Source organism: Eriocheir sinensis, unplaced genomic scaffold, assembly GCF_024679095.1.
Source record: "Eriocheir sinensis breed Jianghai 21 unplaced genomic scaffold, ASM2467909v1 Scaffold154, whole genome shotgun sequence".
NCBI lineage: Eukaryota > Metazoa > Arthropoda > Malacostraca > Decapoda > Varunidae > Eriocheir > Eriocheir sinensis.
The window spans coordinates 3,055-22,734 of record NW_026110895.1 but is presented as its reverse complement, the minus strand read 5'-3'; the positions used below and the strand labels follow the sequence as shown (position 1 = coordinate 22,734).

Below are 19,680 nucleotides of genomic sequence, written 5' to 3'. Positions count from 1 at the left end.
CATCAAGTGTTGGAGGGTAACAGAAAAGAAGATGGAAGAGACGTTTATCCAGGAGAGATACGAGTAGAGTGCTGCAAAGCCACTATCATCTGTATTTGGGTCGCAGGGCATGTTGAATTATACGGCCAACAGGACAGAAACTAGCAGACAGCAATATTATTTGGATGAGGAAAGTTATTACATCATGAGAATGCTATACCTAAAAATATGATCCTAGTTACTTACCTTTTCCCTGTCCAGTTTCTTGATGACAGTGATGATGCCGGTGTCGTCATCAATAGTGAAGCAGTGGTCTTCGTTTCCCGCCCTGATGCTGTAGCGGACGAGGCTGTTCACGCCATGGTCCACGTCGCTGGCTGAGACCTGCGGTGAGGGGAAAAAAGTTGTCATTTGTAAAGTCACATTAGTGTAGTTGTGGGTCGCTTTTAGTTTGCTGACACCTTGACTGTGGATTTCCTACCAGAAGACATCACCAAGCTACAGGGATGGAACAAAAAGTGGCTGCTACAATTCAATGAAGAAAAATGTTAAGTCCTGCATCTTGGGAGGGGATATCCAGCACACCAATACCACATGGGAAACACTCCACCATCCACCACGGAGGCAGAGAAAGACCTGGGAGTATATGTAGTGCGGCGACTAGGTCTGATAAGGGAGCCTCCCATAACCCACTTGGCGAGTGGGGGCACCTCTTTGGCCGACTCGGTAGGGAGTGGCTCTCCCGTCACGCTGGTCGCGGGTTCAATCCCAGGCAGCCGGCGAATACCTTCTCCTGGTCTTGATTAATTTCTCGTGTGTTTCGATACATGCAGAGGTCGTGTTGGAGAATAGGAAAAAGGAAAATTATGCTCTCGGGGCATGACATATGTTACCAGGCTACCAGTGAAGGGATATCCAGCACACCAATACAACATGGGAAATACTCCACTATCCACCACAGAGGCAGAGAAAGACCTGGGAGTATGTGTTACCAGGCTACCAGTGAAGGCCAAATTCGTACCAATCGCAGCAGATGGGTTAATGAGAGTGCAGAGGAAAATAGAACCTGCAGTAGTTTTAACATTAGCAATAACCTTATGAAAAGTTGTGGATATGAATGTACTTGAGAAAATGAGGAGAAAAAGGAAAAGGAGGTAGAGGAAGAGGAAGGAGGAGGAGAGGGAGAAAAAAGAAGAATATGAAAGGAGAAGCAAAAGAAGAATATGAAAGGAGAAGCAAAAGAAGTAAAAGAAGAAAAAGAGGAAACAGAAAAAGAAAAAGAAAAAGAAGAAGAAGAAGAGGAAGATGAAGAAAATGAAGAAGAAAAGAAAAAGGAAAAAGAAGAAAGAAGGAAAAAGAAGAAGGAAGGAAAAAATAAACTATTCCGGAACTCCTAAGAGGCAGTGGTGAGTTGACAGTGTGACGGCGCCGCGTTCAGGAGGATGCGAGTTCAATCCCCGCCCGGTGCCACCAAGCTGAGATTTTTCAGCCGCCGCCGAGTGGCTTAAAACTTCCCACATGCTGTCCAGAAGACCACCTATCAACCCGGACTTTAGATTCTAGGAGGGCAGCATGAGCCAATGCAAGATGGCGCCACTATAAACACTGGCCTGCGCCACAACGGGCTGGGCCATACCATCAGGCTCCTCCAAAAACAAGCCTACTGGCGCCACAGGCGAAGATGTAAAAAAAGAAAAAGAAAAAAAAAAGTGTTGCTGACTAATGTCACCATCAAGTGAAGCGCTGCACCAGGTGTGTCATGTTCCTCAGTATCATCCGGCACACACAGAAAGGATGCTTTTGATTCCCACCTTCACTACTCTGCATAAGCTTAGTGACACCAGCAGCAAGTAAAGACATCTGGGTTCAATTTTCTACTTAAACAGGATATTCATTCTTTTATCCTGCTCACTGGTTCACTCTGCAACAGCCTTTCTTTCACTGTATTACCTCCTTCCAGACCTGTTTAGCAGTTAAGGATTTAGTGACTAGGGTAACTGAGGAGGCTGTTGGGTACAGGGTGAGTGGTGGAGGGAGTGCACGGAGGTCAGATGAGACGAAGGAGGCACTTGCTTACCTGCACCACGCTGGCGCCTTGCAGAGCGTCTTCCCTGACTGTGGCGGTGTAGGTGGGCAGCGTGAACACCGGGGAGTTGTCATTCACATCAGTGATTGTTAGGTTGACCAAGGCCGTGGCCACTACTGTCACCACCACCTGCTGTATGCGCTCAAAGTCCACCTCGGCGCCAATGTTTATCACACCTGTGGCAGTGGTGGGTCATGAGGGACTTGCAGGGAATGAGAACATCACACACACACACACACACACACACACACACACACACACACACACACACCAGCCAAAGAGACTAATTCAATTTTCAGCGGTGAAATCAAACTATCGTCTGACACCAGTATGAAGTCAGTCTGGGTGGGGCCCAAACCTCCTCACAGTGCTGCCGCATCATCCCAAATACATCACTCCCTCCCTCGTGTGTTATCTACATACTATTTGAAATTGTGTATCAAGTATTCAGTATACAGTAAATAAGATTTGATGCTATGGCCAGGGAACTCCCCGAACACCCTGCCCAAACTGACTTCATGGCTGAGTTGAACTATAACAACCTACTGATAAAAAAAAAAAAAAAAAAAAGGGTGTTGATCACAAGTGTACCAGTCTTTGGGTGGATGTGCAGGTACTCCTCCAGCGTGGTGTGCTGAAGGGAGTAAGAGATTTCTGCATTGATGCCGATGTCCCTTGAGGTGGCCATGACCCGCAGGACTTCTGTCCCCACGGCCGTGTTCTCTGCCACGGAAGTTTCGTGGAGTTTCCTCACAAACTCAGGAGCATTATCATTCACATCTGTGGGGGACGGAGCTCACAGCCTTGCTTTGAAGCATTCTCGTACAAGAAGACATCATAATGCAGATATACGGGACAGAGGCTCAAAAATATATGGAGGATGGATTCATTATCTAAAATACAAATAAACTTGGCCTTCCAAATGATATCAGTGAGACTAAGTTTGAAGAATTGATTATTCCTTGAAATTTTTAAACATCAAAGCAACTATTTTTTTTCATGCAAGTAAACTCTGATTGCTGTTGATTACTGTTGGCAGGACACTTTATATTGTGAGGACTCAATGGTCAATCTAACGAGGGCATGTTGGAATGGTTCCTTTAAACATATCTTCTCAATCGTGACTTATGGATAGAGACTACCATTAGGAAAATCTGTCTGTCTGGTCAGGGCAGTTAAGGTAGTGCTCTGCTACTGGTAACATGAAACACAGTACAACCAGCCACAGGGTCGGGTAGTCAGCGGCTAAACCGGCAACCCCGCTGGTTTTGTTTTGGACCAGTGAGGAGGGTGTGCTGGACCCCCAGGTGGATTAAAATCAAGACCATTCTAAGGGCAGATGAACTCATGTTTATTAGAGTCAATGGCCATCCAGTTCCAGCTACAGGTGAAATAGCGGGTGGTAAACTTCATAGCCCCCTGCTCCTGCTGCCTTGTAGGGTTTGCCTGTTTCGTTCAGGCAAAGGCTTGGGCCACCATTTAAAATAAGTGGTTGGGTGTGCAAGGGCATGCACCCAGAAAATCTTGCGCCAAAAACTGAAAATGGCTTGATTTATGAGCCATAAACCGCCCAACCACTCATGAAGAGTGAAAACGGACTTTAAACGAAATGATGATGATGATTAGGAAAACCTGTTTGAGTAAATTGGGTAATATAAAACATGGATTTCAGCATAAATCTGATCCTCTGTTGGAATCCACTCTTGTCTTAAACTAGCAAGGCTTAGGACATGAGAACCAATGTAGACGCATGCTCCATTAGCTCGGTAGCAGCGACGGGCCAAGCTTATGGTTTACCGCGTACCAGCGACAGGGCAAATTTTTGTCTTGATATAAACCCCAAAAATAGAGGATGCATAAACTGATCACAAATGGGTTGATATATATTATAATATAATGATTTGCATGAGTGATGATTTTTTCTCTTTATTTTGCTTAGAGGGGCCTATAAGAAACATGATCCCTGCAGCTACAGGGTTAGAGACAAAAAAAATATCCTAAACTTCTTAGTATTTTTTGATAGATTTGTTCTGTTTTGGGTACTAGTTTGTGCATGACAGATTTCTGTAATAAGTGTGTCTCTAATGGCCCATGCACCTCCACTGGTACCTACTTATGCCCCACTAGACACTTTGGGAGGGCAGTGCAGGGCAGCGGCACGTCACAAACCTGAGACTGTGACGATGAGCTGCGTGGTGGATGACAGCGGTGGGCTTCCCTGGTCCACGGTGCACACTGTCAGGCTGTAGGAGTCCCTTGTCTCACGGTCCAGGGGCCGGGCCAGGCTGACCACACCCTCCATCTCGTCAATGGTGAAGTGGCCCTCCGCTGAGTCCACAAAGTTGTACAGCAGCTGTCGATTGATGCCTGGGGGTACAGAGGAGACGTTCTTCTTATTATTATTACCTCCGCCAACGAAGTTGGGAGGAGGTTATACTTTCGGTCCGGTCGGTATGTTTATTTGTTCGTTTGTTCGTGAACAGTCTCCTGTGCACAATTTTGTGGATATTTCAACCAATTTTTCAGGGAAGCTTCGTGTCCATCCAGAATAGAACCCATTAATTTCTTTATGTCAAAGGTCAAGGTCAAGGTCGCACAAAACGTCAGATTTACATATTTTTGGCCATAACTTAACAGTTCTCCTCATCACAGACTTCAGACTTGGTTCATATTTTAGCGCATGGAAAGATGCACCTTGAACGGCCTTGATCTTGACCTTTGACCTTGACCTCAAAAAGTTTGCTCAAGGTCAGTTAAAAAAAAAAAAAAATCAAATTTCGAAACAAATGCTTTCACATGATGGCCTTGACCTTTGACCTCAAAAAGTTTGCCTAGGTCAGAGTTAAAAAAAAAAAAAAGAATTTCATCAAATTTCGAAACAAATGCTTCCATATGATGCATAAGGTCACAGTTGATGCCCATACCAATTTTCAAGATGATCTTTGGCGGAGGTGTGCACTCTCCGAGTGCTATGAGTCTAATTATTATGATCATTATTATTCTCATTATCATTATCACACATTACTGATCATGGGCCTCACAGAACAGCATAAAAGCCCTAATACCCGTGTCTTTTGTGAGGGGCATGAACAGCAAGGAAAAAGGGAGTGAGATTTTTGCCCTTGAGCTGCCTCCCTTGATGTAAAAAAAAAAAAAAAAAAAAAAAAAAAATAAAAACCCAGACCTGATCCCCTGCCACAACAAAACCTTTACCGAGGTCAGGGTCCGTGGCAGACGTCTTGAGGACGATGGTGTTGATGGGCGCGTCCTCCAGCAGGGTGGCGGCGTGGGTGGCCAGGGAGAAGGACGGGGGGTTGTCGTTGGTGTCCGTCACCAGGACCTCCACCACCACCTCACACTGCCAGGCCTTGTGCTCCCAGTCCTCCACTACAACCTGGACCTGGAGTTTTGGACTCATCATAGGCACCATTACCCTAACCTGGCTACAACTAGTATTAATATTGTTATTACTATTATTACTGAGCCATGAAAGGCCAGTGTGTGTATTTACCTATTTGTAGTGTACAGGGCCTGAACTCAAGCTCGGATAGTCCTGTCTCCCAATCTATATTTGTCCAACGTTTCCTTCATTTTTTGGACACTGCCCGCTTCAACAATGTCTTTGTTTAGTCCCTTTCATATATATATTCACACTTCAGTATGGAAAACTGTACTTCTTTATGTCTTTCAAACAAGTCTCCTTTCTCAATTTCTTGCTATGTGTGTGTGTGTGTGTGTGTGTGTGTGTGTGTGTGTGTATTTACCTATTTGTAGTCTACCAGGCCCGAGCTAAGCTCTAACAGTCCCGTCTCCATATCTACATTTATCCAACCTTCCCTTCAATTGTTGGACACTGTTCGCCTCCACCACTTCTCCCCACAAACTGTTCCAGGTGTTAACACTTCTATGTGGAAAACTATACTTGTTTTAAGTCACTCAAACAGGTTCCTTTATTAAGTTTCTCCCTATGTCCTCTCAGCCCCTGCATTCTCGCAGTTAAGAAGATATCATCTCTATCCACCTCATCAAACTTATTTACCAACCTATAGCCTACAGCATGATCAGATCTCTCTCCCTTCTTTGTTCCAGTGTCGTCAAGTCCATCTCCTTCAATCTGTCTTCATACATCATATTTGAGAGTTCTGAGACCATTTAAGTTGCAATTCTCTATATCCTTTCCAGCTTTCTGATAGCCCTTTTTTTTTTTTTTGTGTGTGTGTGTGTGTGTGTGTGTGTTGTGTGAATACTTACAGTGAGGTGGTAGTGGTCCCGTGCCTCTCTGTCCAGCTGGGTGGCTGTGGCCACGTGGCCATTCAGCTGGTCAATACTGAAGTGGTGGGCGCTGTCCCCAGTGAGAATGTAGCGGCTCCAGGCAGCAGTGCCTTCATCGGCATCCCAGGACACAACAGAGACCACGTGGGTGCCTGGGGTGGCGTCCTCGGAGATCTGGCGGTAGATTGGCTCCTTGCACACCGGACCGTTGTCTGTCGTGAAGCACACCAGTGTGAGTCACAGAAGTGCTAGACACTCTGCTTACTTAATTCATGACCTATTACCATACATTATCCATTATCATTTCAGGCAAGACTATACTGTCACCAACCGTTGATGTCAATGACTGTCACAGTAACAGTCGTGTTGGCCGTAAACTTCCCGTCGGTGATGGTGACGGTGAGGGTGTACTCGGCCTGCCTCTCCCGGTCCAGCTCACCGGCCACGTACACCTGGAATATGGACCACAGCAACATGACTCTCTCGTTAAGGAACAGTTTCGTTGTTAGCAGGTCACCATTGTTGTTGTGTCTCACCATCCCTCCCACCCACCTCCCCTGAGGCGTGCACCAGGAATTGGCCGTCAGGGTCGCCGCCGGTGATGAAGAAGTCAAGTTCGGCCACAGACTCGTCGGCGTCCGTCACGCTGAGCTCCACCACCGCCGTGCCCGTGGCGGTGTCCTCAGGCACTGGCGTCAAACAAAATTAATTTGTCAATGTAGATATATAAAACCTTCACAGCCAATGACATATTACAGAGAAAATCAATTTCCTGTCAATCATTTATCTACAAAACCCTTGTAGTGCCTCACCAGCAGTGACGTAAGTGTCTTTGGTGAACACTGGAGGGTTGTCGTTGTAGTCCTTGACCAGTACAGTGACTCTTGTGCTGGTGGACAGAGGCTTGGGGCCCCCGTCAGTGGCAGTGACGGTGAAGGAGTACTGGGCCATGGTCTCGCGGTCCAGCGGGGCCGCCAGGGTCAGCGTCCCAGTGTGTGGATCAATGCGGAAAGTTGACTTCACTACAGCGCTTTCATCGGGGCCGAGGCTGTACTGGATCTGAGGAGGGAAGAGCAGAGAGCAGAGCAGACATTTAATAATTTATTCTGGAGAATGTTTTCATGGACTGAAAATAACATGGAGACACAGGCAACATCTACCTGGCCATGGTTTCCTTCATCGTCATCAGCGGCCGTGAGGATGGTGACGGTGGCGCCCACCTCGCTGTTCTCGGCCACCAGGGCTGTGTAGCCGGACTCAGAGAAGCGTGGAGGGCAGTCATTCACGTCCATCACCTGTTGGTCATTCCAGAACAAGACCCAACCAATTCAAAATCCATAAATTAAAATGTCTTTCTTTGACTGTCATTTCAGCCCAAAATCCAAACCGTAATCAACCATAAGGATAAGAGATCAAAACTTCATGCACTCTGCCATCATTCACACCCATCACCTGTTGGTCATGCCAGAGCAAGACCCAATCAGTTCAAGACCAATATATTAAAACGTCTTTCATTGACCCTCATTTCAGCCCATAATCCAAACCCTAATCAACAATACAGACAAGAGACCAAAACTTGCTGCTTCCTGCCATAAACTCACCACCACAGAGATGGTCATGTAGTCCACCGTGGGCGGCATGGTCAGTGTACGGTTGGTGACGCTGATGTGATGTGTGCGTCGCCGCTCATGGTCCAGGGCCCTGTGCACCACCACCAGGCCAGTGGAGGTCACGGTGAAGGGCCCTGAACTCTCCCCAGACTCCCTCTCCTCACTGGCTGCCTTCATGCCCTCGTCCACCATGATCAGGTACTGCACTGACTGTGGCCCCGCCATCCACAGGGACGTGATCACATTGCCTGCCAACACAAGGCAAGACTTTGAGCATACAGAAGGTGGCTAGCTGGGGCCAGAATGTTATGAGGTGCAGATTGTGATGTGTGTGCTAGTATGTGTTATCTGAGGAAATGAGTGTATGATTTCCCAGTACTGTAATGTGTCTGTGTGTGTATTTACCTATTTGTATTTACTTATTTGTAGTATACATGGCCAGAGCTCAATCTCAGTCAGTCCTGTCTCCCACTCTATATTTGTCCAGAATTTCCTTCATTTTATGGACACTGCTTGCTTCAACAACGTCTTTGCTAAGTCCATTCCATGTATTCACACTCCTGTATGGAAAACTGAACTTCTTTAGGTTTTTCAAACAAGTCCTCTTTCTCAGTTTCTTACTGTGTCCTCTTAGTTGCCTCCTCCCTTCAGTCTCGATTAAATCATTCCTATCCAACACTTCCATTCCACTTTGACCCGGAAATTAATGCCTACGGAGAGCCAAAGTTGCAGTGAAACTCGAAAAATATTTTTGGTAATTTTTTGTAGTTTTTTCATTCTGGAATGAATCTCATTGAATAAAAGTTGTAGAGAATCATCCGTATAATTCAACTGTGAAATCAGATTATTATTTGGACAGACCGTTTAGCTGGAATTCCATGATTCCCAAAAAATTACAACTTCCGCTCCCACTCCTTTGAACTAGATACTGGTCCATCTTGAACATCACGTAAATCAGTGGAGGTGTCAAGACTACGCTCAGTACGCACACTACAAGTAGAAACTAAAAGAAGACCGCCAAAAAAAGGACGGCTGAGGGAACAGAATTGCTCTACAGATGCCATGATGTGTAGGCAGGAGCTGTAGACTATTTTTTGCACGGAATGGTGGTGGGGGACATCGCAGGAACAAAAGAGGTGCCAGTTAGTCACTCAGCATCGACAGAGACCTATAGTTACACGCGCCCTTCAAATTTTGGAAAGCTTCTCACTCTCCAGCGCTGGCGTCATGCTCGTTGCCCATGTCTGATAGAACTATATGATGCCAGCGGCATCATCGTCATTAAGGGGTTAATCAACATCTATTTCTACTTGAAAGTAGGTATACAGTCCCTGAAAGTCAAGATCAAGACCAAGATGGCCCATCGAACGTAGCATCCCCGTGTGATTAGTTCCTTCAGTAGCACAATGAAAGTTACCGCCTGCACACTGTGCAGTGAGTGAATTTACCAACCAACCCTTTTGTTTACCATTTCAAAGTCACAGCTGCTCGGGGTAAGAGCACTGTAATTCTTCACCCAACAGTGGAACACTTTGAACACAGAGATGGACACAAAGCAACATACGGTATCATAGTCATAATTGTAAGTAAGGTGGCCAAATGTAATACTGCACACACATTAAGTTCAGGGTAATTTTTTTTTTTTTTCAAATATATCTTGCCAAATTATAGGTGTCTTATACGTCAGTGCGTCTTATATGGCAGGAAATACGGTATATATGTTTCTCCAAATATCTTATTTATGTGCTTCTCAGATGTTAGTGTATCTTGTATTATAATTCCAAAGTCTTTTTCTTCCTTCACTGTATCGATGATTGTCCCTCCCATCCTACACACTCCACTTGCTCTATTTTTACTCTTGCCCATTTTCATTGTGTGACAATTCTTTTCATTGAACTTCATTTCCCATTTTTTACTCCATTCATGTATCTCATTGGAATCTTCCTGTAGTTTATTACAATCATCATCTTCATCTCTTATTTTTCTAAGCAGTTTGGTGTCATCTGCAAACATACCCTTGTAACTCTTTACTTTTTCTGGCATATCATCTATAAATATTAAAAACATAATATTCGCTAACACTGACCCTTGTGGAACGTCACTTGTGACCGTTCTCCATTCTGATATCTCACCTTTCAACACGGTTCTCATTTCTTTGTTTGTCAGGTAATTTTTCATCCATAGTCATTTTTCTCCCAATCCTCCTCTATTTTCTAATTTCCACATCAGTCTCTTATCAAATGCCTGTGTGTGTGTGTGTGTGTGTGTGTGTGTGTGTGTGTGTGTGTGTGTGCCAAGTGATCTGCATATTGTTTCCTTCCTTGTATTTTCTTAAATAATATGCATTTTACCAGTGACTTTTTAATTTTATCTTATTTTTTTATGTGTGTGTGTGTGTGTGTGTGTGTGTGTGTGTCATATTACTGATAGCTGTGGGTGCTCACCGCTGGGGGCGTCCTCCCTGATGAAGAACTGTGCATACTTCCTGGCGCAGTGCGGGGGGTTCTCATGAGGGGGCAGCAGGAAGATGGTGACGGGCACGTCGGAGTGGTGCTGGGGGGAGCCGCTGTCCTCGCCACGGATGAAAAACTGGTACACCTCATTTTCTGTAACATTTGGGAGTTCGCTGATACTTATGGAACTAATGGAACAGTCTCTCTATATACGATAATCACTTGTGCATCCAAACTCACACTTTTTAGAGTAAAGAAAACAGCTCAACAAAAAAGTCAAGAAAAGATACAAAAATTTGGGAGTTCACTGCTACTCATGGAACTAATGGAGCAGTCTCTCTATATACGATAATCACTTGTGCATCCAAACTCACACTTTTTAGAGTAAAGAAAACAGCTCAACAAAAAAGTCAAGAAAAGATACAAAAATTTGGGAGTTCACTGCTACTCATGGAACTAATGGAACAGTCTCTCTATATACGATAATCACTTGTGCATCCAAACTCACACTTTTTAGAGTAAAGGAGACGGAAAAAAAAAAAAAAAAAAAAAAAAAGGTAAAAAAATATTAAAGTTTAATGCTATTTTTGGACATATTTTTTTACATTGAAAGCAAAAAAAAAAAAAAAAAAAAAAAAAAAAAGCCCGCTACTCACTTGTGCATTCAAGCTCAATTTCTTTACAGTAAAGCAGACGGCTCAAGATATAAAACTGCTCACTGTAGTAACTATCCTAACCCAGACACGCTCCGGACCCGCATCAGTAAAGAATATAAAGAAAGCATGTGTAATTTTGGAGAGGTAGATGTAGTACTTGTGCACGAAGATGACACAGCCTGGCAGAGCATTAGCAGACAGCAGGAAGTGTAAGGCGCCTCAGATCAGTATTATACACTTCTGACTCTCACATCAGGTATTTCCAAAGGCTGAGAAAGATTAACCCGGGAAGCAGCGGGGATCATGTTTCTTATTGGTCCCTCTTAGCGAGAAAATTGAGAAAAAATCATCTCTCACACAAACCATTTCATAATGTATATCAATGCATTTGTGATCAGTTTATGTATCATCTATTTTGGGGGGGTTTATATCATGGCACAAATTTGGCCCATCGCTGCTACACGGTAAAGCCAGAAATTTGGCCCGTCGCTGCTACCAGGTTAACCCCTTGACTGCAGATTTCCTACCAGAAGACATCACCAAGCTACAGGAATGGAACAAAAAGTGGCTGCAACAATTCAATGAAGAAAAATGTAAAGTCATGCACCTTGGGAGGGGATATCCAGCATACCAATACCACATGGGAAACAAACACTCTACTACCCACAGGGAGTATATGCTACCAGGCTACCAGTGAAAGCCAAATCCGTGCCAATTGCAGCGGACGGGTTAATCAGGTTCTAATGAGTAGCTTTGTAGGTCCAAGTTATAAAAGCTTCATCAATCTACCACTAGTATCCATGGAAACACCTAGGAATCCTACGAAAGCCTTGTCAAGTATGTGAGCTTGGGCACTGAAATGTATAAAAATATGGTCCTTAGGTTGTTGGAATAATTGTTTTGAGGCAGCAGGAAATACTAAATGTTACAAAGGAAACTGATAACACAGAGGAAATGGAGATAGAAAATGAACACGTTAGAGAAATAATAAGACTCAGAAGACTGACATACAAACTGTTACAAAGAAAAATGATGACTGAGAAAATAGAAATGGAAAATGAACATGTTAGGGAAATATTAAGACTCAGGTTCGACTCTGGTGACTCAACTCCGACTCTTCACCCATGACCGTGAGTAAGTGGATGAATTACCTCGGCTGTGGATGGTCTGTGCCACGGTGACCTCGCCGGTGGTGGGGTTGACCGAGAAGAGCTCCAGTGCCTCAGAACTGTTGGCTTCATACATGCGGTACCTCACTTCACTGTTTGCCCCTTCATCTGCGTCACTGGCCTCGACCTGTGATGGCAAGCATGGAGAAAGTATAACAAATGAGATCTATAGCTGGGTAAGGGTAATCTGGAACCACTGCACGTACTCTCTAACTATTCTTCACTGTTAACTCCATCTGCATCACTGGCCTCTAACTGTGATGGTGAGCATGGAGGAGGTATAACAAACAAGATCTATAAGTAGGTAAGGGTAATCTGAAACCACTGCATGTATTCTCAAACTATGTTTCCCTTCCTTCCCTTTCCCCTTCCCTCTCTCCTTCCTCTTTCCTATATTCTCCTCCTTGTAGCCTTGCTTTACCTGACATTTCCTTTACTTCTCCCTGTCTCCCTCTCTTCCCTTTTTTCTCTTTCCTTTCCCCTCCTTTTGGCTCACAACAAATATTTCCCAAGGCCACGGAGGTGATTGGCTGAGTTCACATGATTGTTTTTCAGTCATGGTGCGAAAGCCTTGTGAATTAAACTATAACTAAACTCATTGGCCTACCCATGGAAATACTAGCACAACCTCTACAAAAGCCTTACCAAATACCTATGGGTGTGTAAGCCCAGAAATGCTTGAGAATATGGGCCTAATGCAGCCATACAGTTCCATCGATCAGTTTTCCTGACACTAAGGTTGGTATTCTCAGATGATTCCTTCCCTTACATCGATTTCCAAAGGCCAAAAAGGAGATCAGTCAGGTTCTCATGGGTGTTCCTTTAGATTCATGGTACAGAGGAAGGGTCAGACTACCACCAGGGTCATTAAACTACTCCTGGATATCCCCACAACCCATATGAAAGCCTTGTCAAATATGTGAGCTTGGGTGCCAAAATGTTTAATAATACAGCCTGAAATGGTGGCTTGCAGTCCCTTGTGATACATACATACAGAAACATAGTGGAACAAATCAACACCTTGACTGAAGATTTCCTACAAGACCTCACCAAGCTACAGGAATGGAACAAAAAGTGGCTGCTACAATTCAATGAAGAAAAATGTAAGTCATGCACCATGGGAGGGGAAATCCAGCATACCAATACCACATGGGAAACACTCCACTATCCACCACAGAGGCAGATAAAGACCTGGGAGTATATGTTATCAGGGTACCAAAAGGCAAAATCCATGCCAATCGCAGCAGACGGGTTAATAATATGGCTCCATTGCAGTCCATTGTGATGCCTACATAGAGAAACACAGTGCAGCAAATCAAGGTACAGTACAGTTTCACATAAAACAGTATTATATGGTAGAGTGAAATGGAGTTTAGTGCAGCGGGGGGCAGAATATTGTAGTTATTCTATTTTTTTTATTACAGCAAAGGAAGTAGCTCAAGGGCAAAAGATAAATAAAAAAAAAAGTCGGCTAAACACTGATTCTATAAAAGTAGGGGAGTTTTTTCTACAGTAAAGGAAGCAGCTCAAGGCCAACAAAAAGAAAGTGTAGAAAAAAGGCCCGCTAATCGCTGCTCCTATAGAAGTGGAGAAGGGTGGCTGAGAGGTCAATATCAAGTGGTAAGAGGACTATGTTCTTATATGAGAAGAAGCAGCAGGGCAACAGACAAAAAATATTTCACTGACGAGTTTTTTACAGGGAATATGGAGGTTAGAAAAGGAAAAAAAAACCTCACTGCTTGCTGGCCCTAAAATGACACACTAATCACCTCCAGAGAAACATTATAAAAGAAGGAACAGGGCAATAGACAACAAATAGTACACTTACGAGTTTTTTTACAAGGAATACGTAGGTCAGGGAAGAAAAAAAAAAAGACCCTCATTGCCTGCTGGCCCAAAAAACAACAGATTACATAATAAACTTACTGGTTCTTTACAGCGAATAGTAGGTTAGAAAAGAAAAGGCCTCACTGACTACTGGCCCAATAAATAACAGACTAAAAACTAGATCTACTGGTACTGTTCAGAGAATGGAGACAGCATAACAACCGAAATTACTAGCTAGGTAAGGGTACTAAAAGCCAGGCCTGTATGGACCATATTGGCTATACAGGCAGCGCCACACGTGGCCACTCAGTGAACTGTCAAAGCAGTACTTTCCACAGAACTCAAGTTATGTATTAGTGCGTCTGAGGCTGCCTCCAGGATACAAGGCCTTGGTGCCGCCACCGCTCCAAGCCAACGACTGCACACACTTTCCTCCTACCCGATTTCCTGACTACTATTTGACATGGAGAAAAACTGAAATCGGGTAGGAGTGAAGAGTGTGCAATCATCGGCTGGGGGCGATGGCGGCATCATGGCCGTGTATCCCTGAGACAGCCTCAGACGCACTCTAGTCTATAACTTGAACTCTGTGGGAAATTCAGCTTGGAGTTGAGTGGCCACATGTGGCGCTGCCTGTATAGCCAATACAGTCCATTCTTAGACTATTTTGGGTCTCTCAACAAATATTTCCAAAGGCCATAAAGGAAATTAGTTGATTAAGGCGCCATTCACACTGTGCTGACTCTGGGCCATGACAACCCAGCGAATAAGGGCACACAAGGTCTTGGGTGTGAAATGCTGATGTGAAAGGGTCGCACATGGTCGGAAAGAGGTCTAGAAACGATTGTCAGATGCCGAGTCGGCACAGTGTGATGGGGGCCTAAAAGTCGCTGAGTTGTCATGGCCCAGCGTTGCCACGGTGTGAACGGGGCCCAACTCCTCCCTGCCCAGTGTTCCCCACCTTGAGAATGGTTGTCCTGGGAGCCAAGTCAGTGTTGATGTTCGCCTGATACTCCGGCAACGTGAAGACTGGTGGGTTGTCGTTCTTGTCGCGGACCGTCACACGCACCGCCGTGAAGCTGGCCCGGCCCCCCTCGTCCATCACAGACACCTTGAGGCTGTGCATGGGCAGGGACTCGCGATCCAGAGGTGTCTCAGTGTATAGGTTGCCTGGGAAGGGGTGAAGTTTGTATGGTATAAATTAACAAAGAATGAGGTCCCCTTTTTTTTTTTTTTACAGAAAAGGAAGCAGCTCAGGGGCATAAAAGTGTAGAAAAAAGCCTGCTAAACGCTGCTCCTAAAAAAAGGATAGAAGTAAAAAATGGCCAAAAGAGATGCCAGTTTCAGGTTATATAGAAAGTTTCTTTAGTAAGGATGTAAATGTGATTTTTCCGAGTCAAGACATATGGTGACTGTTTGGTAATCGTCGGCGTTTTGTTAAGTTTGGGTAAGTTTAGGGTATCTTTCATTCAAAGCCTCACAACAGTATGCTCTAGTGATGTGGTTCCTTGAGGTTTAAAATGTAGTTAAATAAACAAGCTACTGTAATGCTGTCTCAGGGAAAACTTCAATAAAATATGACTTGAAGAGCATGTTTTCCATCCTTTTTTTTTATCTCCTTAACCTTTTATTGCTACCATTACTGTTACTACTATGACTACAACTACTTTTACTACTCCTACTAATACTATCAACAACAACATTCATACATCAAACCTTCAAATGAAATCTCTTACTGCAGGAACCTAAAATTCAAAAGTATAGTACAAGCAAATTCAATGGGCCGTATTACTAAACATTTTGTCTCCCAAGTTCACATATTTGACAAGGCTTTCGTAGGAGTTTTGCTCATTTCCAGGGGTAGTTTTAAGACCCCGGTGTTAGTTTGACTCTTCTTCTGTACCGTGAACCTAAAGAAACACTCATTAGAACCTGATTGATCCCCTTTTTGACCTTTAGAAAAGTTGATGTGAGAAATGAAATTGTCTAAGAATACCAATGTCTCTCTCTACCTTCTTTGTCCACGGTGAAGGCTCCCTCTGAAGTCTGGTGCAGGATGGTGTACTGCAGCTTGCCCAGGTCCCAGGCATCAAGGTCCGTGGCCACCAGGTTGATGACTAGCTGGCCAGGAGATGAATTTTCCTCCACGTAAGCTTCATATAGAGTGCGATTAAACCTGAGGAATATAAACAGACACTGAGGTTGTATGATGTATGATAGCTAGTGCAATGTAGTGTGTTCCAATGGTTGATGATAAGGTTGAGGAGAAGAGTTTTCCTCCATGTAGTCTTCATAGAGAGTGCGATTAAACCTGAGGAATATAAACAGACACTGAGGTTGTATGATGTATGATAGCTAGTGCAATGTAGTGTGTTCCAATGGTTGATGAGAAGGTTGAGGAGAAGAGTTTTCCTCCATGTAGTCTTCATAGAGAGTGCGATTAAATCTGAGGAGGATATACGGACACTGAGGTTGTACGGCACTGCTTGGTAGGATGTGTGGTAGGTAGTGCAATGTATTGTGTTCCAATGGTCGATAAGAAGGTTGAGGAGAAGAGTTTTCCTCCAGGTAAGCTTCGTAGAGTGCGATTAAATCTGAGGAGTATAAACAGACAGTGAGGTTGTATGGCACTGCTTGGTAGGATGTGTGGTAGCTAGTGCAATGTAGTGTGTTCCAATGGTTGATGAGAAGGTTGAGAAGAGTTTTCTGCCATGTAAGCTTTGTAGAGAGTGCAATTAAACCTGAGGAGGATAAAAATACAGTGAGGTTGTATGGCACTGTTTGGTAAGATATATGATAGGCATTGCGATGTTGTAATATGTTACAAAGATAGTGCTCATTTCCTGCTATAATGCCTAGGTAAGGTCTGGGTGTTTGTGGCTGACTGGGCTGCTTGAGGACTTTGCTGGTGTTGCTTATTATACATGCTGTCTACCTATCAGTGCCTTACAAGGTGAGATGGGAGAGAACAATATGAAAACTTGAATATAGCTGACTGTCTTGGGCCTCCTTAAAATCTGCCACACTGAGAAGAAGGTATATCCCTTGCTATCTTTTATTTGTCCAACGTTTCCTTCATTTTTTGGACACTGCCCGCTTCAACAATGTCTTTGTTTAGTCCCTTTCATATATATATTCACACTTCAGTATGGAAAACTGTACTTCTTTATGTCTTTCAAACAAGTCTCCTTTCTCAATTTCTTGCTATGTGTGTGTGTGTGTGTGTGTGTGTATTTACCTATTTGTAGTCTACCAGGCCCGAGCTAAGCTCTAACAGTCCCGTCTCCATATCTACATTTATCCAACCTTCCCTTCAATTGTTGGACACTGTTCGCCTCCACCACTTCTCCCCGCAAACTGTTCCAGGTGTTAACACTTCTATGTGGAAAACTATACTTGTTTTAAGTCACTCAAACAGGTTCCTTTATTAAGTTTCTCCCTATGTCCTCTCAGCCCCTGCATTCTCGCAGTTAAGAAGATATCATCTCTATCCACCTCATCAAACTTATTTACCAACCTATAGCCTACAGCATGATCAGATCTCTCTCCCTTCTTTGTTCCAGTGTCGTCAAGTCCATCTCCTTCAATCTGTCTTCATACATCATATTTGAGAGTTCTGAGACCATTTAAGTTGCAATTCTCTGTATCCTTTCCAGCTTTCTGATAGCCCTTTTTTTTTTTTGTGTGTGTGTGTGTGTGTGTGTGTGAATACCTACAGTGAGGTGGTAGTGGTCCCGTGCCTCTCTGTCCAGCTGGGTGGCTGTGGCCACATGGCCATTCAGCTGGTCAATACTGAAGTGGTGGGCGCTGTCCCCGGTGAGAATGTAGCGGCTCCAGGCAGCAGTGCCTTCATCGGCATCCCAGGACACAACAGAGGCCACCTGGGTGCCTGGGGTGGCATCCTCAGAGATCTCCCGACGGTAGATTGGCTCCTTGCACACCAGACCGTTGTCTGTCGTGAAGTACACCAGTGTGAGTCACAGAAGTGCTAGACACTCTGTTTACTTAATTCATGACCTATTACCATACATTATCCATTATCATCTCAGGCAAGACTATACTGTCACCAACCGTTGATGTCAATGACTGTCACAGTAACAGTCGTGTTGGCCGTAAACTTCCCGTCGGTGACGGTGAGGGTGAGGGTGTACTTGGCCTGCCTCTCCCGGTCCAGCTCACCGGCCACGTACACCTGGAATATGGACCACAGCAACATGACTCTCTCGTTAAAGAACAGTTTCGTTGTTGGCAGGTCACCATTGTTGTTGTGTCTCACCATCCCTCCCACCCACCTCCCCTGAGGCGTGCACCAGGAATTGGCCGCCAGGGTCGCCGCCGGTGATGAAGAAGTCAAGTTCGGCCACAGACTCGTCGGCGTCCGTCACGCTGAGCTCCACCACCGCCGTGCCCGTGGCGGTGTCCTCAGGCACTGGCGTCAAACAAAACTAATTTGGCAATGTAGATATATAAAACCTTCACAGCCAATGACATATTACAGAGAAAATCAATTTCCTGTCAATCACTTATCTATAAAACCCTTGTAGTGCCTCACCACCAGTGACGTAAGTGTCTTTGGTGAACACTGGAGGGTTGTCGTTGTAGTCCTTGACCAGTACAGTGACTCTTGTGCTGGTGGACAGAGGCTTGGGGCTCCCGTCAGTGGCAGTGACGGTGAAGGAGTACTGGGCCATGGTCTCGCGGTCCAGCGGGGCCGCCAGGACAACGTCCCAGTGTGTGGATCAATGCGGAAAGTTGACTTCACTACAGCGCTTTCATCGGGGCCGAGGCTGTACTGGATCTGAGGAGGAAGAGCAGAGCAGAGCAGACATTTAATAATTTATTCTGGAGAATGTTTTCATGGACTGAAAATAACATGGAGACACAGGCAACATTTACCTGGCCATGGTTTCCTTCATCGTCATCAGCGGCCGTGAGGATGGTGATAGTGGCGCCCACCTCGCTGTTCTCGGCCACCAGGGCTGTGTAGCCGGACTCAGAGAAGCGTGGAGGGCAGTCATTCACGTCCATCACCTGTTGGTCATTCCAGAACAAGACCCAACCAATTCAAAATCCATAAATTAAAATGTCTTTCTTTGACTGTCATTTCAGCCCAAAATCCAAACCGTAATCAACCATAAGGATAAGAGATCAAAACTTCATGCACTCTGCCATCATTCACACCCATCACCTGTTGGTCATGCCAGAGCAAGACCCAATCAGTTCAAGACCAATATATTAAAACGTCTTTCATTGACCCTCATTTCAGCCCATAATCCAAACCCTAATCAACAATACAGACAAGAGACCAAAACTTGCTGCTTCCTGCCATAAACTCACCACCACAGAGATGGTCATGTAGTCCACCGTGGGCGGCGTGGTCAGTGTACGGTTGGTGATGTTGATGTGCTGTGCGTCGCCGCTCATGGTCCAGGGCCCTGTGCACCACCACCAGGCCAGTGGAGGTCACGGTGAAGGGCCCTGAACTCTCCCCAGACTCCCTCTCCTCACTGGCTGCCTTCATGCCCTCGTCCACCATGATCAGGTACTGCACTGACTGTGGCCCCGCCATCCACAGGGACGTGATCACATTGCCTGCCAACACAAGGCAAGACTTTGAGCATACAGAAG

General features: G+C 44.9%; 2 protein-coding genes across 2 annotated transcripts in view; both read right to left on the bottom strand.

Moving 5' to 3' along the window:
• LOC126990307 (fat-like cadherin-related tumor suppressor homolog) overlaps nucleotides 1–16,204 on the bottom strand; it is a 35,957-nt gene extending 19,753 nt beyond the window's left edge. Inside the window, 15 exon segments of the mRNA XM_050848876.1 lie at nucleotides 226–363; nucleotides 2,057–2,241; nucleotides 2,657–2,845; nucleotides 4,235–4,432; nucleotides 5,279–5,465; nucleotides 6,317–6,549; nucleotides 6,669–6,789; nucleotides 6,890–7,026; nucleotides 7,150–7,396; nucleotides 7,498–7,632; nucleotides 7,939–8,195; nucleotides 10,392–10,553; nucleotides 12,208–12,352; nucleotides 15,014–15,222; nucleotides 16,065–16,204. Coding sequence (XP_050704833.1) covers nucleotides 226–363; nucleotides 2,057–2,241; nucleotides 2,657–2,845; nucleotides 4,235–4,432; nucleotides 5,279–5,465; nucleotides 6,317–6,549; nucleotides 6,669–6,789; nucleotides 6,890–7,026; nucleotides 7,150–7,396; nucleotides 7,498–7,632; nucleotides 7,939–8,195; nucleotides 10,392–10,553; nucleotides 12,208–12,352; nucleotides 15,014–15,178 — 2,499 coding nt within the window. The 5' untranslated portion in view covers nucleotides 15,179–15,222; nucleotides 16,065–16,204.
• Nucleotides 16,100–18,743, bottom strand: LOC126990304 (protocadherin Fat 1-like). Its single transcript, XM_050848873.1, has 5 exons — nucleotides 18,605–18,743; nucleotides 18,345–18,481; nucleotides 18,124–18,244; nucleotides 17,769–18,004; nucleotides 16,100–16,228 (listed from the first exon to the last, which is right to left on the bottom strand). Exons 1-5 carry the CDS (start codon nucleotides 18,741–18,743, stop codon nucleotides 16,223–16,225), a joined length of 639 nt encoding a protein of 212 aa, XP_050704830.1. The 3' UTR covers nucleotides 16,100–16,222.
• Between the last annotated feature and the right edge of the window lie 937 nt (nucleotides 18,744–19,680).